This window comes from Amphibalanus amphitrite, unplaced genomic scaffold, assembly GCF_019059575.1.
Source record: "Amphibalanus amphitrite isolate SeventyFive unplaced genomic scaffold, NRLGWU_Aamphi_draft 000039F_arrow, whole genome shotgun sequence".
In the NCBI taxonomy this organism is placed as follows: Eukaryota; Metazoa; Arthropoda; class Thecostraca; order Balanomorpha; family Balanidae; genus Amphibalanus; species Amphibalanus amphitrite.
The window spans coordinates 1398773-1418028 of NW_024881535.1; the positions used below are offsets into that span (position 1 = coordinate 1398773).

At 49.1% G+C, this 19256-nt stretch overlaps 1 protein-coding gene across 1 annotated transcript in view; it reads left to right on the forward strand.

Annotated features, from left to right (window-relative positions):
- The window catches only part of LOC122374539, a 93706-nt gene that overhangs the window by 9967 nt on the left and 64483 nt on the right, over nucleotides 1-19256 (forward strand). Inside the window, exon 2 of the mRNA XM_043353350.1 lies at nucleotides 3806-6383. Within this exon, the coding sequence (XP_043209285.1) occupies nucleotides 6192-6383 (192 nt within the window). The 5' untranslated portion in view covers nucleotides 3806-6191. The remainder of the gene's footprint in view (nucleotides 1-3805; nucleotides 6384-19256) is intronic.

Consider the following 19256-nt stretch of genomic DNA (forward strand, 5'->3'; position numbering starts at 1 on the left):
GCGGTGTCCCGTCAGAGCACACACGCCCACGTAGTCGTGTCAGCACGAGGAGAGACCCAAGGTCCATCCCACCGGTCATCTGCCCAGAAATGTGTGCTGAGAGATGCGTGTCTATTTGGAGAATATTGCTGTTGACGAGGTGTTACATGAAAATGGTGACCTTCGATCGGCTGCTAGCCTGAGTGAAGTTACCTTGAAAGACCACACAACCCTATAGCTACCGACACAGCTCCAGCTGAGTTTAGCTGGCACCGGCTACTCGTGTCTGGTGAGCACTCTGTCCCAATTATTGCACGATAGTCCTCAATTCAAACCGTTATCAGCCCGTAAAAATGAGCGCGAACAAAGCATTCCTCGCAGGCAGTGAGTCACAAGGACTCCCATGCCGTTTACCTGTGCGATATGTCCAGTTTCCCTGATCTGCGACAAGACAGCATAATTTCCTTGTCTTCATGAAGCATCGCATTTAATGTTTTTGAGGCGCAGCTTTTGAGCCCAATCGAGGCTGCAATAAGTTAGTAGCTGCACTGAGTGACGCTGAACAGGTAACTGAAACCTGCTCCTGTCACACAGGCACACAGACAGACACACATACAGACAGACGAATTTGTGAGCGGTGCAGTAGGGCTTCACAGCCGCACAGCTCCCTTTTCCTATCGATTGTTTCGATTTTTGCGGCTGACGCGATACACACTCCCACCAAACCGCCGCATTTGTCAGATTTCTTCACCGATTCACCCCTGTCGTTTGTCCACCCCTTCACTTATGACTCATCACTCACCACAGCTGGCATCGCTAGGGTTGCCAGATTCATCAACTAAATCGCCCTCACTGTTCGCGACCCGGACACAAGTTAACTGCTCGAGCCCCCTTACCTCGAGGGACCGATCTTCGTACCACCCAGCAACGACACTCGGTCGGCGTATATCAAAGCCGGTGGTCTTGTTAGCATGTGGAGCGCAGCCTCAAACAGGAAACAAAGTGATCGCAGGCAATGTTCTCGGCAATCTGTTCCAGTAGCGAAGCTGTCTGACGAAACTATTATTGATGTAGTAGCGCTCTGACTCGGCGTCTGTAAAATGAAGCGGACGGCGACTTAATGAATTACGAAATTGGACTCTGTGCGCTCTGTTCATTTATTCTGGTCATTTGGCACGCCCAAATATGCATAAATTCATTCATTTATTCTGCGATCTGCAGCTGTTTCGAGCGTCATTCAAACCTCGCTTCCTTGCGGCTGGGCGTGATTCAGACACCAAATATGAAGTGCTCTGATTTCTGAATCGAAACGGACTCGTGTTTTAGCCTAATCTCCCATCATAACATTGAGCAGCGACCTTGTTTCCGTGTTCATGTTTAATTCTGCTTTTACCACATCAGCAGCTTCCCTAATTTAGATTCCCCGCCCCAGAATTTCAATTTCTGTGAGGAACAGGTATTCTCAGAAATCGCGTTCTGGTAGTTGGTGCCTTCTTCAACACTTCAATACATGGAACTTCAATGAGTGCATGTTTTCACATAAACGCTGCAGATCTGCAAACAATCCTGCCGACCGATGACGTCACTGAACTTTGTGACGTCACTCAGTATTTGACGTCACTGAAGTACAGATTCTGCATTCCTACACAACAGGCCGCCGGAACTGGGCGTCAGCCACACGGCGATATACGGCATTCCACCGTAGCCGATAGCTGTGTAACCCCTCAGTGTCTATGGATGAGGTAGGTTTAGTGGCCATAGTCCCTGACAGTAAGCTACGCAAGCGGCCTATGTGTCGCTAACAGTGAGCTACGTTGGTGTCTAAAGTCTGTCTCTCTGCGTTGGGTGAGTCAGCCCCGAGAGATAGTGATCCGGGTCCCCGCTGTCAGGTGTGGGACCTCACGTATAGCTGCTGAATGCAACGTTTAGTCATGGTGTTCTTTTGTGTGCAGATGTTTGCCTGTTCGGTTCGAAGTGTTCAGTGTTTTTGGTGTTGAGTGCCTGAGAAATGGCGTGATGTGGTATAGAGTGTTTGCTGTTGATACTTGGGACTCAGGGCTTAGCATATCGGAGTGTCGGTGATTTTTGCCCTTATCTCTCCCCTCTCCTCCCTCACGAATACTACCAGCCATCCTCCATGCGGAACGTATAAACTATCTACCATCGCCTATACTCCATAACCCTCTCGGCTCTCCCCTCACAAGTGGTCGCACGTCCCACCCTGGCAACCCGACCAACTAACTCCCACGAGCCACCCCGGACCGCACTGGTCACTCACCGGACATTTCACTAGCGTCACACAGCTCACCCGGAGAATGTGAACATCACACAATTTGGCCGCCCTCCCGGTGGCAATGGCCGTGAAAAGACAGCGCGCTGGCACGGGAAACCGCCAATGGGCTATGGTAGTTATAAAACCGCGGCTGACGGAACGATACCATAGATCACCCCGTCTTGGAACGGAAGGGATTGTGGTGTAAAAATGCGCGCACTGGCATGACGTTTTAATTTGTGGGAAATAAGCTAAGGAGGATCATATAGTGAAATTGAATAATAATACGGTACCAGCATATTTTACACTTAGAAATAACTCAAATAAGACGGTTCGACTGTAATGAAACCGTGAAGGTGCTTTCACCTCGCGTGAAATATTTTCATTCATTTCGATGTTGCGATGAAATAGCTGCAATTTTTTTCATTGCATATTTTTTATTCACACGTACATGCGCGCATAACAAAAAGCAAAGTTTATTAGACTTCACCATCTCCTCGTATCCTTTCGTTTAAAGGAAAAGGGCCACCTTCGTGAAATATGAAGATATCGTTGTTTTTCATTTTGACATTATTATTTTTCATTTTCTTTTTAAAACTGGTGCCAGAAGTGCACAATTCGCGAAAAAGTATTTAAAACTATTTAACATATTGGTACTATGTTGATACTCTCTACGGCACCTACTGTATGATGGCATAGCGATGACGTCACACTCAAGCCAATCAGCGTTCAGAAGACAGACTCGTCGGATTGTGTCAGATAAGCTGATTGGTTAAAGCTGAGCTGGTTGGAGCTGATTGGTAAAAAACCAAAGCCTCGCCGCGGGTGGCTGTATTGTCGGATAAGAACGCATTCCTGGGATAAGGACGCATTCCTGGCGTATTTTCTTTTAAAATTGCCGATAACTACGAATGGAGGCCGAAATCGGCCGTAAGGAAGTAGGCAAATAGGTTTTCGGACACGGGCTACAAGATGGCTATCTCAGTTTCAATCCCCATGTTAAAGGTGGCCCTTTTCCTTTAATGATTGCCTTTCACAGCTAATCGGACGATTTCTTTCCGTCGCTGTTCAATTATTTGCACCCTTTTATTAAACACCTTTTCTATTCATTGTTGAAAAGCTCGGCCCCTGAACACGAGCCGTGACCATGGCGCGTTTGAGCCGGTCATTTTCTGCTCGCGTCCCAAACCGCCCATATGCCGGCGCTCAATGGTTATTACATTTCTGGACGCCGGTTAGGTGGCACGCCACCTCACAGCGCTGCCCGGTTATGGCTCCCAACGGCTGACCAATTCCACGTGACCTTTGACCTTAGAGGGTCACTGATAGAGGTGGCAGCGTATTGTCACTTTTGACAGCATCCGCTGTTCAGTCGCGTGACGTTTGTTTTGTTTGTTTGTGTCCGCTCAGTCATACGAGAAACAACATCCGATCTTATATTTTGCGTGATCACTAAATACAGGCATTAAGCCACCGTGATATCACGTGACTACTGACGCCCTGTCACTGTAATAACACGTGACTTTGCTGACATCCGTGTTTCTTTATCCGCAGGTCCGACGGGACAACTGAGGTCATCACGTGACATCATCAAAGGTGTGACGTCACCGGTGGGAGAGGAGTGACGTCCTCACGGATCCGGGGCAGCAGGTGACCTGTCCCTTCAACCAGAAAAGGCCTCTGTTCCATCCGCGGGACCAGCTGATGCAAAACGTCGGACAGAAGTCACAAGAGACCACCCAGGAGCACAGGCGCTGAAACAACTCGGAAGTTTGGTCAGAGAGATACAACAAACAAGAGGCCAGGTTCGGAGTTTGGCAGTCCAACAGTCCAAGGTGTTCTGAGCCACAGCGAAAGCGTCATTTCAACATTCAAAGATCATACAACTCGGCTCAGCTGAAGATTGGATTGCTGAGAGTGACCAGAGCGTTTAAAGGACACAGTCCGTCTCCCAGCCTTTCCCCGTGAAAGGTCACTGGAGTGGTCTCCGTCCCTCAGGTCAGCTGCAGTTAGGTGTGTCACTGTCAGGTCACCCTAACTGGGTCAGCTGAGGTCAACCGGGACTCTGCGTGACAGGACGCCGAAAAACGGACTCATCAATCATCCGTCTCATCGGTAAAAACGCACACATCTCGGAGATAAGCTGGACTCGAATCCGGTTTGAAAACTAGTAACTACACACCTCGTAGAGAACAGATCAAAACTACAATCCAAGTGATTTGAATCTACAATCTACAACTTAATTAACACAAGTGTCGAATCAAGGTCAACTGAGGTCACGACATCTGTCATTTACCTAAGTGATCTTCTCCCTCCTTCATCTCCCACTCTCCGTGGATCGCCTCCAGCTCCCAGCCCGCTTCCGCCTCTCTACAGGTCACCCCAGGAGGTCAAGTGAGGGTCGTGTGGGTGCCGCAGGATTCCGCAGAGCCACAGCTCTTGTCACGTCACCGGGAGCGGCCCGAACAGAGGTGCGCCGACCCATCAGTCTTGGGACGTCATTCGTGTCGGCAGTCGTTCGGCTCATCGCGGCGAGGTAGCTGCGTCTCGCAGTTCGCTCCGAGCTTGCTTGGAGTTTGCTCAGAGCTCGCCGTGAGCTCACTGTGTTTACGTTCATCTTCAACACTCTTCCGAGACTGCTACATACGCCGTGTTACTCTCATCAGCGCCTTTTTTTTTGTGTCGCCTCTCCGCCCCGTCGGCCCGTCGTCGCTCGGTCGACCTTTGGTCAGCTGATCGTCGGTCGGTGCGTCGACGTCGTTGCGTCGGTACCGTCGTCGGTCGGTCGTCGGCTGTCCGGCGCGTGGCGTGCAGCTAAGTGGCCACTTACTGAGGAGTCGGTGTGTGCCGAGGTGGTGTGCGGACCGGAGCCACGTCAGAGCGAGTCTCGCGGGTCGCTGGAGGATTTCTGAGTTGGTGGATGTTTGAGTGAGGTGTGCTGTAACGGAAGAAATCTGAAGTGTCCACAGAGTGACGAAAAGCAAACGTAACGTGTGTGGATTTGAAGATAAGCCGACAACTGGCGTTAATCAGCTACCGTAGTTGAAACATCGAGACACTCAACCACCAGCGTGAAAAACGTCGTGAGTCGTCAGATATCATCGCAAAACCGCAGATCAATTCAGCTAACGGAAATCATCTGCCAGCAACGTCTGTTTATTGCTGGTGATTTACTCTGTGAAAAGCAACCGGTCCGTGATCGAAATCGACTTCTACGAGACTCAACGTGATCACCTGTCCCTAAGGGCACAGCGGAAGGTCAATAGTCCCGGAGGCCCTCCCCGTCTGTCTGTCGGGTATTCACTCATTGAAGTGACGGAGCCGAGCTGGGTGCAGCACAGGGTCACCCTGCGCGGCGTGGGCGATCCGAACCCGTGACTCATCTGCCCAGAACCGCGCCGAAATTCGAACGGGACGCGCCGCGGGTCGCCGCCGTCCAGTGAGGAGAGAGACGGTGTGCAGAGCGGTCCTGGAGAGAGAGGAGGGAGACAGAGCGGTGGTGAGAGGAACTCGGGAGTGACTGAGAGGAACTCAGGAATGACTGAGAGGAGTCTGAACTAGTGTCTAAGGGGCACGTGGCTAATTAAGTGAATAGATAATAAGAACTTGATCGACGATAGTGCATAAGTGTAGAATAAGTGAGAAAGTGAATTTAAGTGATCGTGAGTGAGTGCCTAATTCTAAGCAGTGCTACAGTGGACAGCGGACGTTCGAAGGGTTCCGAAGTTGTGGAAAACTACAGCTGTGGACAGAAGGACGGACGCAGTGGAGTATTTTAAGGACGACTAAGTTAAGCGAACTTTTCGTGCAAGTGTGCCTCATTAAGCTAGTTAAGAAACCCCTGGCAAGTCCAGAAATAATCTAAGTGACCTTGAGGAGCGCGGTGGTGCAGTGAGCCATTCAAACACCGCTGCTCGGATTAGTGTATCCGCGTGGGTGGATGAGTGTATCCAAAGTGAGCAGTTTGGAGCGGCGGAACGTGGCCAAAGTGAGCAGTTTGGAGCGCCGGGAGGTGGCCAAAGTGAGCAGTTTGGAGCGACGGGACGCACCGTTCGCCATGGGCAGGTCCTGGTGGAAGTTCTGGCAGAGAAAGAAGCCCAAGAAAGATCAGCCACCCGAGATCAACATATGGGTGAGTGTTGAATCTGCCCACACCTGGAGGGACTGCATGACTCGGGGCTGGGACGGGCCCGGGTTCGGGATCCAATTACTACTGTGTTCTCGTGTGTAAGAACACAGTAGTCATGTTCTTGATCTTGCTCTCGTGTGTAAGAATGCGCCTTTTACTGATAGCGCGTCACGAGTATTCGTCCCCAGGATTATCACTAACAAGCATATTCTTTAAACATAAAAACTAAGTCGACTATGTCGGCTATACAATTCCACTACAATTTACATGCCAAAACGTCGAAGCATCAGAATTACACAATACAGACACCAAAACCTAAACAAGCTCCCAGCCTATCACTCGCTTTCTGCATTTTGCGCTCATTACAATATGCAATATGCATGCACAATATGTACGCATTATATAAACTTATATCCCTTCGTGTCACCCATAAATCCAACTTTTTTTCTGCCAGTCTTGCCGTTATCGTCGCGTGCCATATAATCTACGTCGGTTGTCTGCAGTTTTTACAGCCAATCTAGCTCCCATTGTCGTCGTTAGCTGGTGCATTGATTGTTACAAATGGTGTCTGTGTCTACGGCACACGCTCAATTCCTCGGCCAGGGACTCCTGATCCGAGGCCACTTAGCTCCGAGACTGGGACGAGACTGCTACTGGAGATACATTGTTTTTTATGCTGTTAACCCCTTGAATTATGTAAGCATCCAGTGAAATGATAAAGCGTTATCTCAACTCTTGTATGAATGTCTGTAGCTAAGGAAAGGGAAGATAATGGTAGACATTGCATTTTTACATCTTAAATGCTTCATATACATACACTCAATATCTTTATGTCGGCCTTTCCATTAAGTCATCATTCCCTTTTCTAAAAGTCAGGGAAACTTCGATAACATGTCGTCAGCTTGTCCTTCGTTGAAGCGAAGATTTTACGGTGTTGATTTAATTCGGCGTCTTGCTATCTGAGTCGCCTGTGGTTACCATTCTGCCATGGCTCAATAGGATTCGTATGTGCGTCACATCGATAGCGCATAACACATTTCCCTGGTGGAAAAGCAATTAATGTTCAGCCGCGGTATGACTCCGTTAGGCATTGGAATGCGTATTGTGTATGTCTATTGTATTAAATATTTTTTTGCGTGACTTTTTCAGCCATTGCTTTCGCCTACGCGATTCTTATGAGCAATCCTCAATCAATATTGCGGCGGATGTCATTATTCCATAAAGGTCCGTAGAAATAACCTCGGTCAAGGTGCCGTAACACTAGAACCGGAGAATGCTATTGATTCCCACCCACGACTTCCTGAATCTCTCCCTTTGTCGGCCACGAACATGGAGCAATCATAGCGCACCGCCACGCCCCCTGCAGATGCTATCGATACTATCTTGCTGTCATTAACCTCACTCTGCTGTAACTGCGAGCATGAAGTGCGGGCATTTGCCCAATCGAAACACCGCGCCTTTAGTTCAAAGGCAGTGGTGTGACTTATGCGAACACCCCACCCCTGCACTAACTTGGGCGGGCCTTTGACTTGATCGTATTATGCAAAGTAATCGATAAAGCTTGTGCGTGGGAGCGCCCGGCATCAGTGGCATGCGACTGTGCACGCCGGTGGGTAAATTATTAACAATGGCTACATTGCATTGACAGCGACGGGTAGTTACGAACGATGACTTTAACCCTATTCCTGGCGGGGGGGGGCCTCAGGAGCCCCCCCCTGAGGTTTTTTGGTTATATCTCCCAAACGCGTTGAGCTAGGAAGCTCAAATTTTCTGACTTTTCCTAAAAGGCTTCTACGCAACATGTCTGAAAATTTTGAGTTGATCTGACCTCAGGTCAGGTCACCAGAGGCGGTTTGGTGACGCTACCTCAGAAAAGTTTGCAATCACGCCAGAGCTAGAGTTTTTGACCGATCAATTTCTTCTCTTCAGGGTTTAGTAAGGGTACCAGTATGTGCAATTTGTATATCTCGGAATTTTGATATCGGTGACCTAAGGTCAGGTCAATTTCGCGACCTCCCCATTATAAGTCAATGGGGGAAAAATCAACTCCCTGTTTTTACCACTAAAACGGGTCGGAATGGCCCCATATACCATACATGACTTCATATACGATCAACCTTCACTACCTTGAGGTCTGTTTTGCTGTTGGGCAGCTGTGAGGTCATGTGACGTCATCAAAGGTCACCAAAGGTTTTTGGCCAATAACTCCGTACAGGAACAAGATACAGACGCGTGGATGGTCTCATTGTGTTCAGCTCGTCAAGACGCATCGAATGATATACATGATGACCTCGAGGTCACGTGACCTGAGGTCAACCTTTGACCTTGACCTTTCGAGGTCAACATATATATCATTCGATGCGGATTGACGAGAGGATCACGATGATGCCCTTAGTTTGTTCCTATCTTGACTAATTCGAAAGTTATTCGAGAAAAACTCTCTCCATATCTAGTGCCGCCATTTTGACTTTTTCGACCCCTGTGACGTCATCTTTGACCTGACCTGAAAATGACCTTAGTAAAAATTGTAGATCTTGGCCGTGCGTATCCGATGCCGTTTACCGCTTGTCGCTATCTTGCTTCGTTCTCGAGATCTCAGGGGGGGGGCCGAATCGGCCCCCCCCCGCCAGTTTCTTGTCCCGGCGGAGCCCGCCAGGAATAGGGTTAAGCCATACCAAAGGCATTGACTCCCGTGGAGCTACTTAAACGGTCTTTAGATCATCCCCTAGTGCCGGCTCGCCTACTGTGCCAGATGGCCGGGTAGGCTGGTGCATGGTGCAGGGTGCACACTCTGAACCCGTGCACACAATTGTGCACAGCGTTGGAGCGTGCGCAGCGCCGCTCGTTCAACCCGGCTGTCACTGGCGATTTATTTAAGCCATGTAAATTCCTGCATAGTGATCAGCTGGCAGGGTGTGCGCTGGGGAAGTCAGATAGCGACAGGATTTAGAGCTGCAAGTGGAACACGGTCACTGGAGGTCACTCCAAAGGTCAGCAGTAGGTCACTGGAGGTCACACAAGGTCAGGAATAGGTGCAGAATCATTAGAGGTCAATGAAGTGAGCAATATGTAGGTACAGGGTGATCAGAGATCACAAGAGGTCTCAGGTCAGTATCAGGTCAATAAGGTCGCCAAAGAACAACGCCAGGCTACTAGAGGTGCCACGATAAACACAAGGTGCAATGTCATTGATATGTTCACCCAAGATCAAAATAAGGCCACTCATTGAGCTGCCCGGAACGGGAAAGTTTTAATAAGAGTACTCCGTCACCGGAAGGAAAGTGCGTATAACAATTCCCACGGTAACATTGGCGTGTATGAACATCATGAACATGAAACGAAACCGATAGAATGTAACAACAATGGCTGTGATAATCGTCGTATCTTTCCCTCATAAGCGATGGTTGTATTTAACCGTTGTAAATACTGTGCTTATTCGTTAAGTTAACACTGAATAATAGCAAAATACGCCCTTCGTCTGTGATGTCGCGACCTGTCAACTACACTCGCGACATCAGGCTGTCATCCACATTGCGGAGCCGGCCATGCTCAAAGGCAAACGGACTTCCGTTTTCCGGGATCATACGGCTGGCTGAATCCTTTACGCGACGGGAGTAAAGCCCTGAAAACGCACTGACCTGCTAAGGCTCTTTGACACTGATAATTCATGGCAGCAACGGGGCTTCCCCGGATTTTAACTTCCGTGGCGGGGACTGATTGAAGTGCGGTGATGTTATTTCTTGGTTGACTGGTCTCAGGGCTTTGTGAATATAAACATTGGTGGGAATGCTCCAGAAATGCGGCTGTGATTGTCTGTGAGGCTGACATTATTAATGCTATGAACCTACGTTTGTTGCGATTCAAAGTTGTCTATTATACACGGGCGTCATCTCTCAAACGTCGCCTTCTGAAGTTTTGAAAAATGTCTGTCCAGAATCGAACATGACTTAGGATCAGATCACCGGTACCTGTAGCGACCAGCAACTGCATTCTCCGGACAACACACCTGGTGACTGACGCCTACACAGCGAAAACACGGGTCAGAAACCAGCACTATCTGTCCTGTACAGCACATCACCATACAGCCCGCGCCTCGACATGTAACCAGCGCCATGGTTGAGCGGTTCCTACCGGACGATGACGTTCAACAACTGAGGTCATCTGATGGCCGGGTGATGGCGGCGACCACCTGTTTGACCCGAGGGCATGCTTCACTGCACTTAGAGAGGGAGGAGGGATGGGGAGGAGGAGAGAGAGGGAGGGATGCTACACAGGATAACGTTGTCGGTTTGTGTGACGTCTTAGGTGACGTTTTTAATCGCATGACAGTGGGAAGAACGCATCCAGCGCTTTGACATTATGGTAAATGTTACATTCGAAGTCACGTGCAAAATTACATGTAACACCATGCTCAATGTTACGTCTAGCACCACTTACGAGTATAATATGACAAACATCACGCTCAACGTCACGTACAACGTCATGCATAGTGCCAAACCCAGCGTCACGTCCAGGATCATGTTCAGCATCACGTTCAGTATCACATTCAGTATCACATTCGTCATCACGTCCTCCACGTCACGGCTGACATCAAGCCCACGTCACGTCCTCTCTCTGTGGGAGTTCGGCGCGGTTATACGGCCTCCCTCCGACCTCCCCGGCTCGCTCGCTGCCACCGCCGCGGGCACGTTTGCGCGTGCTGAAACCGTCGGCCTCTCGAGGTCAGGAGACTCTCTGCGCGCCCGGGGACTCGCTGAGTACCCCGCTGGTGCACACCTGGCACCGTGCATGTGATTGTGCAGAGTGCACGCTGTGCACAGCGTGCAAACCTCTGCCATCGGCGGGAGTCATCTCTGCTGACCGGTGTGGCGTTCCGTTCGGCGCCAAAGCGGCCGGTGCTGTTTTTAGCGGCATGCTGAGTCTTACGCCTTTGTCTGGGATTTTTCAGTTGCTCTCCCATTTATTCTGACGCTGACTCAGAGGTGTGTCTACCCGTCTTTAAACGTCCATTCAATATGTCAAGGAACCACCGCTAAGGGCTGTAGTTCGGTGCGTGTAAATTGGCAATCGAATCTGACCTAGCACCTGAGGCGGCGGAGGAGGCCGTAACGTAATGAACAGGCTTTCAGCCCTTCACTTTGCCGGGCTCGGATTGCATGGGTAACGCCATGTCAATGTCAGAACGGCGGATGGTAGGCGGTAGACGGTAGACGGTAGACGGTAGACGGTGGACGGTGGACACTGGACATTGTAGAAAACTAATAAGATCGAGGCTGTTCACTTCAACTGCCGAACTTTTAATATCACCGTGCGAACAAAACAAAGGTACCAGGACCAAAAACTCGGCCACTTTCAGTCTGAACAGTCCAGATAGACCCAAATGTTTCACTGGCCACCAAATGAATCAGCAGAATATCGCCAAAATGTGTCTATCTCCCTCTCTTTCTCCTTCCTTCCTTTCTTCCCTTTCTCCCTCCTCTCTCCCTCTCTCTCTCTCTCTCTCTCTCTCTCTCTCTCTCTCTCTCTCTCTCTCTCTCTCTCTCTCTCTCTCTCTCTCTCTCTCTCTCTCTCTCGCTGTTTACCAGCAGTTTCCGCCAGCCCCTGCAGTATGACCTGTATCCCCTCCGGCGAGCACGTATGACCCGACTCCTTTCGCCCGCTCTGTGACACTCGGTCGTGACGCTGTGACGTCACGACGCACGTGACGGAACGGACAAGGTGAACGTGACGCCGACGGCGCGTCACCTGTCGCACGAGCGTGACTGATGTGGAAAAGCTGACGTCGGTAGGTTGATGTCGTAGGATTGATATGTGACTCAGTGAATGACATCCAAAGCGTGGCAGCAAGCGGACGTCCAGGCTCGGGTTTCGAAATTTATTGTGGTTGACCTTACAGGTGTTTATTTTTTCTATTCGAGGCCTTATTTCTTCTCGCAGATCTTATTTCTTATCGTGGCATGAAGTTTGATACAAAATTTATTTTCTTCAGTTGACCTTCAACCTCCCTGTTTACCCTAGTCCCTGTTCACACATCGAAACTCACAAAAACCCTGCAAGGTATCACGTTCTACTCTCAAAGCTGACCCTTCACTGTGTGACTCTCATGGGCCAGCATTTCCTCACGATCTACCATGCACGGCACGACACCGTACATGCCACGTCCAGTGACAATGACAAACTGCCGGTGTCACCTGTGTTGTGTGATTGTATGCCAACGTGAGGATAGAGCTGTTGTTGCTGTCGCCTCGGGGCTGTTTGAAAACTTAGGAGGAATCTTAACAGAGCCTCCTGGGAGGGATATCAACACAGCCTCCCACCGGGGGTCTGTCATTGAAAGGGTCGTATGACGGTCTCGCTGGGGCGCATCCTGACATGTGGCGGAGTTTGTGACATGGCAGTGTCATGTTGGGGTGCAGAAGATGTGACAGCGGCAGACTACCGTGCAGCGATATGGGACGCTGAGCGGTGTAGGCGGGCAGATGACATCACATAACAAATGACCCGGTATCAGAAAAATCAGGGATGGCATGTGGCAAGCTCGCCCTCTGCACAGGTGTGCTGTCGCGGTTTTTAGTCCTTTTCAATATATTTCAGAGCCATAACCCGTTTCAAGAGGTCCGCTTACTTTCCAATTGCAGAGCTCTTCCTGCTGCTGCGTCCTGTGTCCTTCCTGGCAATAAGTCTTTGTTTAAGTCATATGAATTACGGTTACAAAAAGCTAGAGCCGAGGACGTCAGGAGACTATAATGAGCATGGGCGTCGCTGCTCTGATTCCATGTTCAAAGGAATCTTTCTCGATGTCCGCCATTCCATCTGGCAAATGTTCTGTTCCGACGTAGTCCTTGACAGCTGTATCGATCGGCTAAAATCTGGCCGAACTCCCTCGAGTAGGATAAGTCAAGTAGCTGAGAACTGAGAAGCGGTTCCTCTGGGATCGTGTTCGACCTTCAAACAGCATGGGTTCTTCTCAGATCCTTATGCTGTGGTGTTTCATCGACAACTTACATGCATCGCCAATGTTTCGGGGAGATTTTGATATTAAATAGCCATTTCACGACGGCCATCTGGTACACATTTGGTGCACATCTGGTGCGGATTAGGTGCAGATTTGGCCAAATTAGGTTCAGTGTGTCTCTTAGTAGCTATCAGCTAGGGTTGCGCTAATTGCTTATATGCCTGCTTTGTCATATTATCCGAGAGCATTATCGATTAAAACACTGAAATAAAATCATATAATGAAGATATTTGCTGTAAAAGAGATTAGGTGCACATTTGGTCAAATTAGGTGCATTCGCCGGATAGCCCGTCGTGAAAATGGCTCATATCTGCTTCATGAAATATGGATTTAAATCCAGATGCGAGACAGGTAGAAAGCATTCACCATAAATGCTGCGATAAAATAACGGCAAAAAAAGACATAAAACCCATGCATAGGCTAAAATTATCCACAGAACAAGCTGCAATGGTGCAAGAACATCGTTAAATTGGTTTTAACATTGAAAAATGCCGCCAACTGGCTGCGAACAGCGGCACTAATAACTATCGCGGAAAAAACCGCACCACAATTTTATCGATCCACTTTCATGCCGACACGTCTCCAAGTCTGACTCGTGCCCGTCAAAACTGCGATCGTGACAATAAATAACCTCAGCCGTCATGGGCCCGGGCGCTGCCTCGTGTCGGACTCGGCGATAAAGCGGGCAGCGTGCGGTTCACGCGCGCGGACCGACCGCGGACCACAGTGGTCCAGAGTGGTCCAGAGTGGTCCAAACGGCCTGTCGTGTCCGGTCCACGGGCTGGTAGGCCCGGAGCAGTCGCCAGCGGAGGTCGTAAAGAAAATGGGAATGGTCGATGACATGAAATGAGCCGGCGGTATGCCGGATATGTGCGTGTGAAGGCGATAAAAGTGCGTACCGGGCTGGTTTGAATGGCGCGATTAAGAAATTTGAACGAAACAGTCAATAGTTTTGGGACTTAATCCTGTTTTAGTACATCGAGCTTTGTGACTGAATTTCAGGATACTCCCCGATTTCTCATGTGCTAAGGCACCTAACCTACATTCTGCAGTTAATCAATTTCTGGATATTAAATTGATTGTCTCAGACAGAAGAGTGAAACTAAAACGCCCCCAGCCTCCTACGTATACAGCATATCCGGTTCTCCATCCTGTACAGCAGATGAGAAGAAGCTCTCATGCTCCGCAGCGTATACAATGGCTATTTGTTTTGCTTTGGTCTCTTGGAAGAAGTGGTCAGGGAACAAAGGCCGACCGGATAGACATGGAAGAGAGAGAGAGAGAGAGAGAGAGAGAGAGAGAGAGAGAGAGAGAGAGAGAGAGAGAGAGAGAGAGAGAGAGAGAGAGAGAGAGAGAGATAGAGAGGGAGAGAGAGAGAGGGAGAGAGAGAGATAGAGGCCAGTGAACTGACAGATCAGGGTTTTTGTGGCGCTGAAGTGGTCTTGTGAGTTGTGATGCTACCAAGGAGATGCGAAAAAGAAGTGTAGGGAGAGTGCGACAGTGAGATGGCATGTTTGGAATGTTCATACCTGGGAAAACTTGTATTTTTTCTGTGTCTGGTTAAAAAGCTTACGTGGAAAAGGTTAGGTTTGTAATTGCATTCAATTAGCCATACTTTATGGCAAACATCTGCAAACATTTAGTAAAAAATGACAAATACTGTAAGCTCGGCAATTAAATGTAGCTCCACGACGGAGTTTTGGCGCTTTTGTCGAGAGCCACTCTTAAAACGCACCATAAATAACCATTTAAAACGCTTTTAGATGCATGTAGTTGCCTTAATTACTTTGCATCCTGTGCTTTGCCGTTATCGTATAATGGCCTAAGTTGAAAGTTTGCTTTTGGCTCCAAGTTAATTGTTTCCATTGGCTAAAAATATGTTTTCAATTAAAGCAGCCGCCCATCATTTCATCGACCATCGACATCCCACAATGACCTCTCTACTACAACTGAATGCCCTCCAACTCTGAATGTTACCCATATCCAAGCGAAGACTGGTGGCATGGCGTTCCACCATTTACCAGTGTCCGGGTATAAATATGCACTTAAGCGAGGTGTTTCCATTGTTTTAGAGCCGTGAGCGGTGATTGTCAGGTGACTCACCATGTCCACGTGGGTCGATAACTATCTTTGCGTGCTTGAATTATGTCTGTACAGCCTTTTGACCATAATGTCCTTCCTTCTCAGTTTCTGGTTCGGTGACGGCCATATTTAGAATTCATTCTCAGCGGTGTGCCGTGTAGTGACATGCATTGTTTTGCGGTGTCTATTTCTGCTACCAAACTAAGAAATTCGCGCTTGGGTTTCGCTCATTTGAGTACATGTTACTGCATTTATCTCGTATAGTTATATAATGCCTATCACTCATTCATGATGAAAATCAACGTGTATTGCTATCACTAAGCTACATATGAGGGACTATTTTCTGTTTGAAAATGTCTCTTGGTTCTTGTCGATAATCACGCTTTCTTCCACCTAGGTATGACCTATTTATTTTATTCTATATTCCTTTTTCGAAATGCGAAATCAGCAGGCGGTGACCTTGCAGTCGTCAGGAAGTGGCGCCGCCGAATCAATTCAGAGTTATTCGACATTCATCGAGTTTCACATTGTCACTGGGCCCAGATCAAACCGTGCACAGTATGCATGAATCGGAAACCTGGCGCCTTTGCAGCAAACTGCATGCATTCGCATACATTGCCCAGACTGCGCAGCGTAGCAAGCAGCAGCCGCAGCCACCTAACTCCTTCTAGACGACGCATTTTGGTACTACGACCCACGAAGTCGGCCTCCTCAAAGTTCTTGAAGCGTGAGACCATTTCAGGCACGGGATGGGCTGGGTAGGGGTGCTTCGGCAATGCATCCGGCTCTGATAAGATCTCGGCACCACAAGTGGAGGGGAGGAGGCGATAGCATCTACCCATGGCAGCGGTATGCGCCAGAGCTCCGGCCCCGCCGGCGCTGGAACTCCTCACAGACTCGGCTGGGTCCAAAGTCTTACGGCTGACGGCATGCACTATGCACATTGCGTAGTCAGGCGGATATGGCCGGAAACAAGTAGTTTCGAGGACGTTTTAGTGTATTTGTGTGAGTGCAATTGTCGAGGTAGGTAGAGGAGTGGGGATGTTTTATGGCATTCGCACGATTTTGTACGAACATCGGAAGAGGTCCAAAGCATTTATTGTGACATTCCTTCTTAGAAAATAGCATCGTCACCAATGGATTCCCAGCTTTCTTTTTTGAGCACCACAGGTACTTGCACAGATAACAGTTACTAATTAATTGTGTACTACTGTTATCTGTGGTACTGGTGATCTTAAACTTGTCAGAACTTCTCGTTTCACATCCCGAACGTTTCCGAGTCTCCTGCTTCCCCATCAAATCGCGCTCCCTCCTGCATCTTTCTGAGGCACGAGCTACGTCCTAGCGTCTCGAACCGGGCATGCCCTGTCCTGTTTAATATTTACTGTCTACTGAGCTATACTGACCGAGACTTGGCGTATATTTTGTAACGACTGACCGTGGCCGGCGTGGTGGCGAGGGAGGACGGGGCCGTGGCCGGTGTGGGAGGTAAAATATTAATCAGATCCATCGCTGCCACATAACTTCCACTTGCGGGTAGGGACTGATGTGCCGTGGTAGCATTTTGTCAATAATGCTGAAGTGCCGTATGTACGAAATTATGTTTAATACATAGACAGGCATTGCAGTATGCATTAGATGTGTTAGGGAACTGTTCAGTGTAACCAATGTTAGACTTCACGGAGTTGCTCTGTTAATGCGGCACATTTTTAAGTACTTCATTCATTAAGTAATTCGCATGTTTACTGGTACAAATCTTAAGCGTCATTCATTTACGTTTTCATGTCATTCTCTCCCCCACGGGTGGCGCTTTTTGGACGAATTCTTCTGTCTTGACCGCTTACTACGTGAAATGTAGACTGACCACACACCCGTAGAGAGTCACTCAGCTATTGAGCCGTCTGTGTCGCGTGCAACCCTTCCCGTGGGTGTCTGTTTGACCGGGTGGGGGAAGGGGTTGCAGCCCCGCGGGGAATTAACACGAGGGGGAACCTGGTGATGACACAGGGTGTGGCCACTCCAATGTTCCGCGAATATTAGCCGAAGTAATTATAAGGCGTCCACAATGCGTTGCATCGACCACTGTCATCAGCGTTCATTTACATTTACATTCTGGCATGATTGATGATTCATTGAAGCCAAAAACCTCAACGCCCAGTCTTTGGTGTGTGATTTATGTACTGGTGCGCCCTGAACACATTTATTGAGTTCAGCCGTCGATGAGTGCTTGCTCGTGCATTGTAAGTATAGATTAGCACGATTTTTGACAACAGAATTCGTACTTCAAACCAGTAACACACCTAGTCATAAACGTGAAAGAGAAAGGACCGCGCGACCAACGGACAACAGTGCCCTCCCCTCCCCTTATTGATGTTTCTCCTTCGATTCCACTTTCGATCGTCCTTGGGTGTTTTACCTGTTTTAACACTCAGCCTCTAACGGAGCGACCGAACTGACCGGCGACGCCTTTCCTTTTCGCCGTCTGTGCCGAGCTGGGGTGAATTTAGACGGTCTGGTTAAATTTAGGCTGAAGCAGCTCGCTGCTGAGGTCTTTTGGCTGCCCACCGATGGGAAGAAGTGAGAATATTGGAGACGTGAATGGCCAGAATTGGACACGATGAGAAGGTGGCGTACAGCTTATCACAGAGAGATTGAACTGATGACAGGAGCTATGAAATGTGATGAGATACAAATTCGAAGAAGTCGAGAACAAGTGCTTCTAGAGGCTATTATCAATATAAAAGCCTGTAAGTTATGGGTTGCATCGGCACTGCTTGTGCTTGAGCCGTTTCTTCGAATTCTGAGAGATAAAAGTGTTCCCAGAAGTTTGCTCGCAATCCCAAGGAATTTAATATTAAAGGTTCCACAAGCGCGGAAAAGGAGTTAAAGGATCTCGTACGCACTTTGATTAGCGTTTTGAAAGGCGGAACTATTCCTTCTTATCACAAAATAATTTCCCTAACCTTACACCTTTCATCTATGGCTTCACCTTATTTGAGCTAGTATCACCTGGTTTGATCACCGTATCCGTCTTGTAAAATCGCCAGTCACCAAGCAATCAGCCCCTCACACGTGCCGACCTCAGCGTCAAATAGGCCTGGTTTCCACCTTCCGGCGACCGCAACCGCCGCCGCCCCGCGTCGGAAACGCCTCTCGCCTCGCGCCGGATACGCCGCAGCACGCAGCCGACCCGCCACGACCGCCGTCAATCAGCCCGGTCGGAGATGAAGCGATCTCGGCGCGTCAGAGACGTTTGCGGCGCGCTATGGCTTATTCATGAGCGTGTTTGTAGCGCCGGTGCATCAGCGACCGACCGAGGCTGATTATGTTAAGCAAACGCTGAGTGAATTCATTTGGCCAGGTGAACCGACTCGCAGGAGCCGTCTATACCGACACGCAACCAGCCGGATGTATGTGTGTGTGTATGTCTGTGTGTGTTTTCGTCACATGTGTGTAGGTGAGTGTGATTTGTGTTGCCGTCACCGAGTCTGTTTTTAGCCCGCGCCGCGCCGCATCCGGTCTGCAAAGCTGACATTACGTTCACTTTATCATTCCGAGAAGTCGTTTCTAAGACACAGACGGTAACTCAGAGCTGAGTGGTGCCTTCACCACTCGGTTCGAGTATCGCGGTGGTATGTGCAGCGGTATGTATATGCATGGGGATGTGTTCTTAGATTAGCGCAACCGGCGCCCTCCGCCTGCTGTCGCTTGACTTGTCGATTAGCGGGGTGGTATGTGATGAGGTGCGGCTAAAAGCATCCAGGCGTCGGCAAACGCTT